Here is a 13,034-nt window from a genome sequence, read left to right as displayed (position 1 = left end):
TTCCATTTGAGTGCACTTATTTTATTTTATTTTGTTTGTAGCGATAGTGCTGATGTTGAATTTAGTTTAACAGGTTAAGCTGCTCATAGTTGTTATTATAAACAGAATATTGTGTTTACTTTCTTTGTGAAATATACGAATGTTCCCATGGATGCACTCAGTGCAGTTGGTCAGACCAATTGAACTCAATTGGTAAGACGCATTGGATGCAATGGGTTTGACCAATTGGGCTATGCAGTTGGCAAAGATTCGTCAAACTGAGTTTTCATTTGGAACATGAACTTATTAGTACTATAGTTACGTACAAATGGCACTCTATAGAGTTTGCACAAGCAGCAGATCCAATTGGCCTATTCAACTGGAACCAATTGGAATCTATAATTCTATATGGAACCAACTGAACTGTCCATTTGGAATGCGACTGCCAAACTGATTTTTCAACGGGTTCTATAGGGAATGGGAATTCCAATTGGAAGCCATTGGTGAGTCTAATTGGACTGCCTATTTGGAAAAAAAATTCCAACAGGAACCCATTGAGTCCAATTGGTACCCATTGAGATTCCAATTGGTTACAATGGTTCTTTTTACTGGGAACTTACACAACCATGCAACCTGCACATCTTCCCGAATTGCTAAGTAACTCAGAGTTAACGTTCGATATTCAGGTTCGGCAGCGTTGAACCCCTACTGCTTTTTTTTTCTTCTGATTTGGAGGGGCTCTATTTGATTGGCTATCATTAAAGCAAATGAAGAGTCTGTATTTTGATATTTGTTGTATATAGTTTCGATAGCAGTGTACTGATAGCAGTTTTCATCATTAAAGGACAGTCACCTGGAGCTCTTATCGCCTTTTTTTTTATCGCCCTTTTTTTAATGTAAATATAGCGCTGTAAGATTTGTGAAAAATCTAGCTGGTATTGTTGTCATAGTGAGTGAAAAATCAAAAGTAGCAAATTGCATGTGCATGAACAAGAATCCACAAAGGGAGTCGCAGAGAAGAGCCATTAATGCTATCTCGTTATGCTTAAAGAAGAGCCTAAGTGTTCCCCTATACACTAATAGCAGTCCTGGCAGCTTGAGTATTAACAAAGGGTCTAGTAAATGCTCTAATCTCTGTACTGATAATTATACTAATGATGTCACTGTCGGCAACGAAAGCACTGGCAGGAGTACAAGAAACAGTTCTGACCACCACCTGATCACACCTTATATTTTGTACTGACAGCAACTAATGCAGAGATAATGGAAAAGAGCTCTAGTCAAAGTATTTTATTCATTTGCGGTATCAGTGTTGAAGGAGTAGTGATCGCTTCACTGATGGGAGTGCTGGTAGTTGGGTACTGACAGCACTACAGATGCCATCAGGACATGTGTCATGTATGATACACAGATAATTACTGACACATTTGTGCTGGACTAGTGAAGGAATAATAATTGCTGCCTATAGACATACTTAGCTTGCATTACGTTCATTGCTGATGAGAATTCACAATTCTGGCTGCCTGGTGATAAGTACAGCGTGTGCTTACCTGATGTGTTCAGTTCACTTCAGTTCATTCCAGTGCTTCAATGAAGTGCTACTGTTAATGTCTTGGGTGTCGTTGTACACTTAGTGCATTTGTTTCAATTGCGTGCAGGTGAATGTTGAAGGGCGGCGCTGCGACCGCTGTCGGGACAGGACTTTCTCGCTGCTGGAGAGCAACCCTCGTGGCTGCACAGAGTGCTTCATGTTTGGACGCGCCGAGCACTGCACACAGGCCAACCGCGTCTGGGGGCTGGTAAGGACAAATTCAGAACATGCGTACAAACACTGTGCTGTTCTGCACTTCAGGATGAGCACTATTTCTTTATTATTGATACTGGGGTAGTGCGAATATTCAAAGTTTTGAATACCAAATCGAATATCCTCATATTAGGATTCTTTAAACGAATCAAATAATGGAAATTAAAGATTTGCAAATTTTCGAATAATTTTTGAATAACTGGCACGAAAGAACGCCTCGGTTACCTACGACTATTCTCTTGAAGGCAGCGTCAGATCCGAGCACGTGCAACTTGCTGTCGTAATTAATCTACACGAGAAGCAGAGATTATCATTTTAGGGAGTCTACAGGCTTCTGTGTGGCTGTGACACGGTCCATTCATATGGAAACATTCATAATGCCAACCTTAAAGATTGTACATATCTCTAATCGCGGAGGCCACTTCTCATAGTCGTGTCATAACTCACACATCTCTAATCTGCCGAGAAGTGGCGCTACATGTTTATTCCCTGAAAATTTGATTCACTTTCATCATCAATAGATTGGGTCAAGTTTATTATGCGTGCGGCGCATGACATGAGAGTTACATGAATGTTGTCAGCTCATACTCATACATCTCTTCCACTTTATATCTCTGGTTGCCTATCACCAGCTAGAGGGGGACACGCAAGCTAAGTGAGAAAGCAATGAAAGTCAATGAAACGAAGAGGACGATGAGATCGCGCTCGGTGAAAACTGGTTTGAAGAGCTGACAGCAGGGGAAGCGCCTCAGGTTACGCGGACGGAAGTTGGACGGAAGCGTCGCTCAGCCATTCGTAATTTCTGATATATTGCATCATGCGGTCTAGTTTACTAAATAAACTCATGGAAACGTAATTGTTGTAGATAAAAACAACCAGCAACTGACAATGTGCGTAGAGATCAGTGGTAGCGCCCCCTAGAGGAGATCAGCATTTCACCTTTTCCCGTCACATCTATTACTCCACGAGTTGTAGTGCTCTACCGCAGTGCTACTGCTACCGCTCCGCTGCTGCTGCCCGAATTCCTTAAGTAAAACGGAACTAATACGGGTCTGTTTCCGCTTACTGCTTTCTGCGCGCCGAATGACACCGCTGCTCCGATGCCTCTTGCTGCCTCTTCATGAATGAAGGTGAAACAGCAGCTGTGATATGCTCAAAGAAATGCAGTGGTGTTTTGGGCTTTTTACGAACATGTAGAGGCAGGCTTGTCCAAGTGCGTCTTGTGTGGAGCGGTTCTCAAAATGCCAGCTAACACAACAATGTCTTTGATCAACCACCTCAGACGGCATCCAGGAGCTCGCAAAGAGAATGAGAGCGGAGCATCTGCTGCCCAGCAGCATTCTACATTAAAGACAAGATGGACAAATGCTAGTTCATTTTTCAAGTTACAGCTGAGCCCTTAGAGCCCCTACGCCAGGGCGCTTACAGAGAAAATTACATCTTTCATTGTAAGTGACCTACATAGCTACTCTGTTGCCGAAGAGCCAAGGTTTCAAGATGTGATACAGTACACGGTGCCCTAATACAAGGTCCCCTGTCGCACGACGTTCTCGAGGACCATCATGCCTGAAATGTACAACGCTGTCAAACGCTCTGTCCATGAGAAGCTGTACAGAGTCACCATCATGGATGTAAGCTCTGTCGCGATCACAACTGACGGTTAGACATCGTGAGCTGGGGACAGTTACATGTCTCTGACGTGCCACGTGCTGAATGACGACTTCATGCCTCGCAGTTTTGTTCTTGTGTACCACCACCTGTGTGCAAACCATACTGCAGAGAACCTGCATTGTTTACTTATGGGCGTCTTGAAAGAGTGGGACCTACCCGATGACCTTCCTTGCTATGTAGGGACTGACAATGCTCGGAACTTTGTGCCTGCGATTGGGCCAACGTCCTAGATTCACATTGCTTGTTTTGCACACACTCTGCAACTTTGCGTTCAGGACGCGAAGAAAGAAACCAACGGATTCGCAAGCATGTGTGGGAAAGCACGGGCTATCGTTAGGCTCTACAAATGAAGCAGCAGCGCAAGAACAAAACTGCGAGAAATACAAAGGAGAATGGGCATAGAGGAGCCACTGGACGTAATACAAGATGTGCCGACAAGATGGAATAGAGAATACGCTATGCTAGCATGCTTGCAGAAGCTGGTCAGCTATGAAAGTAGACTTGGCAGAAATAGATTGTGTTGACAACCAGAGCACTCTTGAATGGCGTCATGTAGCAGCGTTCGTGTCACTGCTGCAATCGACTAGAAGCCGCTACCGCTGCTTGTTCCAAGTCCCACCCATCATTGTCTCTTGTTATTCCCTATTCCCCTTGTTCAATGCCTTCAGGTGCTTTCTAAAGAGTCCAGTGGAGCTGAGGAGCTAGAGTTTTCAAAGAACCTCCTGAGGTCTGTGAAAGCTAGATTTCAAGGTATAAGCACACAGATACTTCATGCTATTCCACTCTGCTTGGCCCTGGTTTCAAGCATGTCTGCAGCGACCAGCAAGAAAAGTGGCACATGCGGTCCCTCTTGTATTCAGTACTTCAGAAACAGGAATAGTCAAGGCAGTTACAGTTCGGCTCACAAGAAACTTCTGCACAGGAGCAGATGGATTGAAGAGGAGAACAGTCATCCGTTTGGGGAGTGTTTAATACCTTGTATCATCAAAACACAAAGAAAACCCTTGTTCTTTGATGCAAGAAATGTCCGACTGTCTTCAGTCCCCAGTGTTGTCTCGTGATAGTAGTCCATTTCAGTGGTGGCAAACAGAAAGAAAAATCATGTATGGAGCTCTTGCATCCATGGCCAGAAAGTACCTTGCTATTCCGGCTACTCAGGTGGCAAGCGAGAGACTCTTGTCAACCTGCTCCAACACAGTAACTTTGAAGTACCGGGTCATGAAGCTTGCGTTTTCCTGGTCCAGCACTGCACTGCAGGTAACTTGGATTTCTAGCCGGAACAGTTCTATTTTCCTCCAGCTTTCAACCCGCAAAATCTTGCATAGGCGTTTTGCTGTCTTTTCCGTTGGCGCCATACTTCCCAGCAAGGAGCAGAGGACAGGAATCGAAAGGCCGTGAGACAAGGCATACGTTAGGGTATGAGTGCGGCATCTATCCTGGGCAATACAGTTCACAAGATAATATACCCGAGGAAGCGGTGGAAGGCTAGGAATGTTTAAGCCCGTTGAACTGGAAATAAGTGCAAGCAAAGCAGCAATGGGGGCTAGAAATCCAAGTTACCTGCAGTACAGTAACTTTCTTGCACGGCAACTCAGTGCGGTCCAAGCTTTCATAACATTTCCCAACAGATCTGCTGTGCAATTTTACAGTCCGGAACCATGTGTTGGCGAATATCCCTAGTTATATTATGAGGCCCAAAACAGCCTTTGTTTTGTTCCCATATTCTCAACACTCTTTTTGCATACAGTGCTGCCATTGGAACATGCCCAGTCTTCCGTATACTCATTCAAATCCTTTTGAAATGCGCATTTTTTACTGCATCTGCACTACTTCTAATGTTCCACCTTTTGCGATATCAAATTTTGTCTTTGTGAATGGTCGTTTGTCATAACTGTTGCGACAAATTTAATTCCTGGTCATTATCTGCTTATGTAATAGCTGAATAATAATCTAGTCTTGTATCTGCATTTTGTGTGGGGTTTCCCAGCAGTGTTAGGTTCTTAATCTAGTCAAGCATTTTTAAAATTTTTGATGGCTTGTCTGAGAAAGTCTTGTCTTATTTGATGTGATGTTTTTCAACTGATGCCATGTTGACAGTACTCAATTTTCAGTTCTGCATTCTAGTAGCGCCAGGCTGTACTTCTAGCCAAATTGTATCTAGTAACTTTATTAACCCCTGCCTAGCCAAATTGTATCTAGTAACTTTATTAACCCCTGCCAGCTTTACCTGACGCTACTTTCTTTTGCTATGGCACTGTGCAGTCTTTTTGTTTTTAATAATTTAGACTTGATCTCGCCTGTAGTCAAGCTTGACACAGCTGTGCATTGCTTTGAACTGCATTTTGAATAAAATTAAACTTCAGACACTTTTTTATGTTTTTCAATCAACGTACAAATGATATGAACATAACTTGCACATAACTGGTTTGGAAAAAGCACTATTCGCACACCCCTATTTGAGACTGATGAAAATGTTTACCAATGGCTTCATGTCTAGAAATCATCGATTGCACCATTGTTTGAAGCCATTTCACTGCATACACTTTATCTTTATTTTCACTTTCTTAAAACCGCAAATGAATCTGAAAAAGCAGAATAAAAGCAGGCAAATATACAAATTAGAGGCAGAATATGTTTCCTCTAAGCAGACATTGAAACAAATTAGAAGTTTTATAAGCAAAATGAGACCCGTTTGGTAACCTGCTAGGCTGCCAGCCTCGTCCAGCCTAGTCTTGTTCGCTTCTATTAGCATCTTTTCTTTTGGCCGGTTTAAAATGAATGCTTACCAACTCGCCCAGTTATCAACCTTGCTGTTAGTCAGTGCTCGTGTTGTGTCTACTTCCTTGTCCCGTCTCTTGCGCTATTTTCTTCTACCGTAACCTTGCTGTTAGGCTGCATTGAAGGAAATTATGTATCAACTTTGTTTTTGAAACCTTTATGTCTTACAATTCTGAAACTGCAGGATAATATTAATCTAGTTTTTTTTTAAATCCAGAACAGGTGCTGGTTAGTTCCAGTTTTGGGGACAAAGTAAATGGGGGCCTTTAAGTACAAAAGTTTGAGACGACTTTCTTTGTTGCATTTCGTTCTTTCATGAGAATGCTTCACAGGAAGGTTTTGTGAAGAAGAGCAGCTAAGGGTGCATTCTAGTTTTGATTTTGATTTTCAGCTGGTACAAAGAGGTCTTCATTGCAGGAGAGACATGTTAATGAAAATACCAATTTCAGATCGGGGCACCGCCAAGGGACATCACAGCTACGCCGGGTGAACCAGAGTTTGACCGAGTGCACCGGTACAAGGTTATTCCTGGCACCCACCCAGGGTCAACTCTCCTGCGGCTGCCATATGTCCTGGACCAGCCACTTTACTGGTCTCTTCCTGAGCAGTTCCTTGGTGACAAGGTGAGCTCAGCTTTTTCTTTTGAAGCAAAAGCTTCACTACGCCAGGTAGTTCGAGCCTTCGGGTAGGCACGGTTTTCACTTTGAGGGAGATTTAGAGGTCAAACTTCTGTGCTAAGCTTCGTGGTCATCATGTGACTTTGGGGCATAGTCACGTAGGCCACCAAATAGCTCGTGTACACTGTCAAGGTCAAATTCAAGGTTATGTGACCTAATGGTCACCATGTGACTTTAGGCATAGTCACGTAGGCCACAAAGTGGCCCGTGACTACTGTCAAGGTCAAGTTCATATTTGAGCCTGGTCAACACCTTGAGAAAGATTTAGAGGTCAAACGTGTAAAGCCTAGCAGTTGCCATGTGACTTTGGGATAAAGTTTTTGTCTTAGTTTTCCCTACACAAATCTTGTAGCATCATTGTGTGTAATTTTCACTATCTGTATTTGAGCACCACAAATACATACATGGTGCATACATCCAAAAATACTTGCGCTAGTACTATTTACAAGAGCTGTTTGTTAGGGCACATATTAATGTGAATGGGCCATTTCTGATAATGTGCCATAGTACTTGCATGCACTGTTTTGCTGTGGCAGTCTTCTTCATTAACGAATTTTCTTTTACACTGTAATGGTCCTGTGACCAGAACCAAAATGTCAAAGGATGTAAGCACGAATGTTGCTTTGAAAGCTGGCACTGTGGATGCATGCCCCTTCCAGTAAAGCAGTTGCATTGAAAACCTCACTCATAAGCGTTTGTAATGTGGGGCATAATCAAACTGCCTTGTGTGCCTTTGCATGTTTTGACCTTAACTCCTAATGGCAATTTCTCAAGTAACTGTCGTCTCGCCAGGTGCTCGCCTACAATGGAAAGCTGAAGTTCAGGGTGGAGAGTGACGCCCAAGATGTGTTTCCCGAGGCCATGCTGCGTCAGTACCCCTTGGTGTTTCTCCAAGGAAACCACCGCATTCTTCTGGGCTTCCAGCCGAGGGAGCTGTCACCTAACGGGTTTTACGTGGTTCCCATTCATGAGGTATGGTACAATCTCGGCTACTCGCTTATTCAGTGATGTTCTTACGAGTTCTTGGCTACAAATGTGTGGCTGCAGATGAGTCTTGCCTTATGTTCAAGAATTACAAGGGGGCTCTAACATTCCACTAAAAGCTGTAGCTTGATTGTGTGAAACTTAATTAGTGTCTAATTGATGCACTGAGCAGTGAGTTAGACCTTCAGTGGTCAGGCTGGCCTCCATAATATTCCCCCCCTCTCCCCCCTTTAATTTTCCTCTCTCCAGTGAAGATTGTGTGCCCATGTTTTCACTTGGTGCACAGTGTGTCAATTAGGAGTAAAATTCTGTGTTGGCAGGATGCCTGGTACCAAGTGGACAATCCTCAAGTACCCGTGACTCGGGCCATGCTGATGGTTGCCCTGCAGAATGTTCAGAGAATTCTCATTAGAGCCAACGATGGACCAGACGTCAAGTTTGCCAGGTGTGTCAGCATCATTTCTATGTTTCAGTTTCATAAGAAATGAATCATTTAAACAAAACATGCTTGACTAAGTACACTTTGAATGTGTGCAAAATGCCTCGTTTTGGACAGACCCTGTGTTGAGCTACTATTGAAATTGTAATGTGACGTGTTGGCTAAAAGCAGTGCTTACCTGGGCTTCTGTGTCGATATAATCTCATTGATACATTCCCTGTTGATGCACTATGCCTCAGTTCATACACACAGAACCAAATTGCTGGCAGGATAAGTATCCTGCAGAGTCGAGTTTCTTTTTTTTTTATTCACTTAAAATTCATTCTTGGATAACTTGATTTTTTGGCAACTTGTTTCAAAATTTTGACAACTTAGCAAAACTCATCTGCGCATGTTCTGCTTGTCTAAAGATTCTGCATCATATCAAATGGCTCTGTTGCATCTCCAGTTTGAAGGATGTGTCCCTGGAGATTGCTGAGCCCCTAGACCGTGACGAAGTGTCCCCTTACGTGGCCTATGGTGTTGAACAAGGAAGGTGCCCCATACAGTACACAGGATCATCTTGCCAGGTAAAGCAGTCTAGTTTGAGTTGAATTAATATCAACTCATGGGCTCTTTACAGGTGGATGAAAATCACGAGAAGGATATTTACATATTCACTGACTTCAGTGGTTTTCAGCTTGTACTACAGGCATGCTAAAAGTAGTGTGTGAAAAATAGGTAACCATTAACAAATTCACAGTGAAAGAAAGCCTAACTGGCCTGCAAAAAATAACATCGGTGGTTGAGGAGTAAACGTTAGCAATAAACATGACATGCACTGTGCATCATAAGTAAACATTGAACGAAAGTTTTCATGTGTAGATGAGCAGAAAAGCAAGGCATTTTTCAACCACTTAGAATGTTACTTTTAAGAAACAAGAATAAAAAAGAAATATAATTCCACCCCATGTAAACTGTCTCGTTTATGCCGATTAACAAACAATAACCTGCAAAAGAAAGTAGGGTGCGGAGTCAACCACAGACCTAAGTTTGTAACCTGTAAATGGGAGGTATCTACGAGATCCCATTAAGCTGTGGTTCCATATATGTAGGGCAGATGGGACGCTGCAATTATAAACGCCTTCAAGAGCACAATAACTCGTCGAGCCAGCACGGCGGGCAGCATTTAGCAAGGCACTGCCAGTCTTGTGAGATTAATGACAAAAAGAAAAAAGTATTTTCTATGCCGCTTTTCAAGCAAAGAAAGATTACAGGCTGCACGAAAGACAGGAAGGCAAGCGAGATTTTTGAAGCTTGGCAAATTGCTAGGTACGGTGCGGAAAATTGTGTTTGCGAGGCATCAATTCACCTATATCAGAAAAAACTTGACTCTTTGGGTTGATAAGGTAGGGTACTTATGTTTTTGGCGTTAAGTTAGGTTGCGCATGTGTTATGCTCTTAAAGGAAGGGCGTTTCGTTCAATAAATCAGTTGTTAGTTTACGCTCGTCCTGTCTGCATCTTTTCTGAGTCCTGTCTCCTGCGTAGCTTTATGTCTTCAGAATGCCTTACCAACTAGCCTCCCATCACTCACTGCTAGAATTCCTTGCAGTCGCAAGTGCGGTGTGGGCGCCGGGTTAGCGAGAATTCGGAGGTCAGTGTGGTAAAACCGAAATGACTGAAACGGACAGCCGACGGCGCCACTAGATAGTGCCTCCTCTTGCTAGAAACGGGATGCTAATGGCTCTGATTAATAACAAGGCAGAAACTGCAGATTTAGGCTGAAATCTGTTCAGATCCGCACATAATACAAGGCAGAAATTTGACATGATAAACTCGGGATAAAAACTTTATATTATAAGCTTGTTTACCACTGCTCCCAATATAAATTATTCTTTGGCTCTTTCTTGCCATGTTGGTGTTTGTCCGGCAGTGAAAAATGTGTCTATTAATGAGAAAATTGTATTTAAGAATGTTCCCACTGATAATGACTGGTTTTTTGCGGAGTGGCAGTGGCATTATTAATTTAAACAGCGTGAACACGAAGACAAAGGACAAGATAGAAGAAAGCCACAGTACAAGCGCTTTTATCTTGTCCTTTGTCTTCGTGTTCGCGCTGTTTAAATTAATAATGAATAAGTACCAACTCGCCCAACAAAGTATCTTGGCAGATCAGCGCAGCCTCTGTGATCCACGACCAAAAATCAATGTCAGTGCGTGCATTTTATTTGCTAAATTCGCCGGCATTTAATTTCTTGGTCTCTACTAGAATATAGAAGCTGCACTCCAGTGAGGTTGTTTGGTCTCTGTATGTTTATAGTCCAAATTCACTTTTTTTCTTGTGTTCTTTTAACATGCAGCTTAACTATCTAATATTTTTTGTGCTAAGGAATCTTTCTTTTGCTCAGGACCCAGCTGAAGGCTACTACCGCAAGTTCAAGCCCAATTACCTCAACAGCCGAGACATTCTGGATCTGGTTGGATGGGCCGAACCCTGCGAATGCAACAACCGCACCAGGACATGCCACAAGGAGACCGGAGTCTGCATCGTAAGTTTGCCACACAACGGAGCTCAGTGACATTTCATCAGTACAACCCAACTGCGGTAGCTCGCTGATTTTTCATACTTCAGTAATTCAGTCCAATATTTTGAACTCTGTCGTGGAATTGTGATAAACCAAATTGGGCATATGCTGATACTTCGGACCCTGCACTTCTCAAAAGTTAAATTTTTGCACTAGTAAATAACCAGTGGGTGGTCACCACTGCTGCAGTCAAGCCAATTCTTACATCACTGCAGATTCTGTGTCCTAATCGATCAGCTTGGGTCGGCATGGCAGTTTCTTTGCCTCATTGTTATCAATCGAGGCATGCAGTGATCAGGTCCTATCTAACAAAAAGAAATGTAGCTCATGATGCTAAGCATGGGATTATGCTGATAACTTGACAGCGGAAACATCCTTCATGGCTCAGACACCATTGCCGCCAGTTCACTAGAAAGTCCTCTATACGTACCCGTACAAACCCATCCCCTGTCACTGCTTATTGTCGACAGTGCAGTGCAGTGGTGCATATGACTAATCGATTCTGCCGTGTCATGCTTAGATAAATGTCCTGTGCAGGACTGTGGTGGCAACACTGTCGGCGACCACTGTGAGCGCTGCGCTGAAGGATTCTTTGGAACGCCCTCCCGAGGGCCATGCCTGCCCTGTGCCTGCCCTCTGCCCACCAACAGGTAGGGCCGCCATGTTGCCTGGCAGAGATTCTTGCACCTGATGCACCACACCACAAGGAATCAAAACCAGCTGTGTTCAATTTACCGCAAATTCTGTTTCTGCTGTCTGCTGCTGACAGGCTACTTTGCCATTAGACATCATGTATGCCGCATCGTTCTGCGTCTTGGAAATATAATTAAGTTGGTGCTAAAGATAGCAATCACCTTTCGTTAAACTGCTGAATGTTCTGTTCATGTGATTCTTCCTCTATGTAGTTCATATTATATAATTGGCGGGCATTTTTACTGTACTGGCATTACTGCCCAGTGAGGTAAGGTGACCGGGTCAACATCTTGCAAAGAAAAAAAAAAAAGCTTATTGTCTACCATCCTGAAATATTTGCTTGCTGGCTGGTGTAGACAGTGCTAATAACCTTTTTCAATTTATTTAGCTCTAGTGAACCCTACCCCAGATGATAAAAAAATGCCTGACACATTTATTATGTCATTTGACTTTTTCTTGCATTTACACTTTTCTTGAAATCTGTGTTTTGTTATCCATTACATATTCTCCTACAAGAACTTACAAAACTTCTATAGATAGACATCAGACTGCACATTGAGAGTGAAGTAGACAATTTGGAGACTGTCCGTCAATACTTCTGTTCAGTGCTTCCCATTTTCACCTTCTGTCAGTTATGCTCATAGAGTTTGCTTCTGTGAAAATCAGTTTCAGCAGCACGTGCCAGACTCATGGGCCGGACTACATCTGCACCGATTGCCAGGAGGGCTACACTGGAAGACGTTGTGAGAGGTAATGCATGACTTTTATTTTTGGGACATATAATTGGCTTTCCCTTGTTCTGGCAGCTGCCTGTTTCTGCACTACTGTTAGTATGCTCTGCTGACCACTTGGGCGTGTCATTGCATTAAAGGTGTGTAAATAGGGGAAATTTTTTATTGAAGAGACGATTGCTTCAATGGGGGGCTGGGAATTTGACCTAAAGGGAGAGTAGAGGTTGCTACTGAATATCCATTGTTTATCTACCTTGCATAAGAAGAATTGTATGAAGCAAAAAGGAATAAATCTGATTAATATATACCTCAAGATGGGGGACGCATTTTTCAAGAACGAATGAAGTGGCACTCAACATAGTGGCGAGAAAAAAATGAAAAGTAAATGCTCATAATTAGTAAAATATTATAGTATTGGAATTGTATTTGACTGAATGTTGGAAGCAGCAATTCTGTAATTAGGCTCCGCAGAATCACAGCTTCTATGAGTACCCAAGTCCTTGCATGCCTCGGCCCCTCTTTTCTGTTGTAGACTATATGCTCTAATTTGGCCTTCAGAGGGCCAGTAAAAATTTTAAAGGAACCGAAAGTTCAAATTAATAAATGGTCATAAAAGGACTATCAGAAACCATTTGAATCACTGTAATTTTAGTAGACTTCATATAGACATCAGCTAGGACCGCTGTCCTAGCTGCAAGAAGGCAAATATCTGA

The 13,034-nt window shown here is 42.8% G+C and overlaps 1 protein-coding gene across 2 annotated transcripts in view; it reads left to right on the top strand.

Annotated features, from left to right (window-relative positions):
• Positions 1-13,034, top strand: part of LOC146180228 (laminin subunit alpha-1-like) — a 206,396-nt gene that overhangs the window by 117,263 nt on the left and 76,099 nt on the right. For both annotated transcript variants that reach the window (XM_084579439.1, XM_084579438.1), the window contains exons 26-33: positions 1,638-1,778; positions 6,682-6,855; positions 7,702-7,881; positions 8,214-8,338; positions 8,781-8,901; positions 10,721-10,861; positions 11,435-11,547; positions 12,257-12,340. In XM_084579439.1, the coding sequence (XP_084435565.1) occupies positions 1,638-1,778; positions 6,682-6,855; positions 7,702-7,881; positions 8,214-8,338; positions 8,781-8,901; positions 10,721-10,861; positions 11,435-11,547; positions 12,257-12,340 (1,079 nt within the window). The remainder of the gene's footprint in view (positions 1-1,637; positions 1,779-6,681; positions 6,856-7,701; positions 7,882-8,213; positions 8,339-8,780; positions 8,902-10,720; positions 10,862-11,434; positions 11,548-12,256; positions 12,341-13,034) is intronic.

The sequence above is a fragment of the Amblyomma maculatum genome, chromosome 9 (genome assembly GCF_055883805.1).
Source record: "Amblyomma maculatum isolate TAMU_Amacu chromosome 9, ASM5588380v1, whole genome shotgun sequence".
In the NCBI taxonomy this organism is placed as follows: domain Eukaryota; kingdom Metazoa; phylum Arthropoda; class Arachnida; order Ixodida; family Ixodidae; genus Amblyomma; species Amblyomma maculatum.
This window is presented reverse-complemented; position numbering and strand designations above follow the sequence as displayed.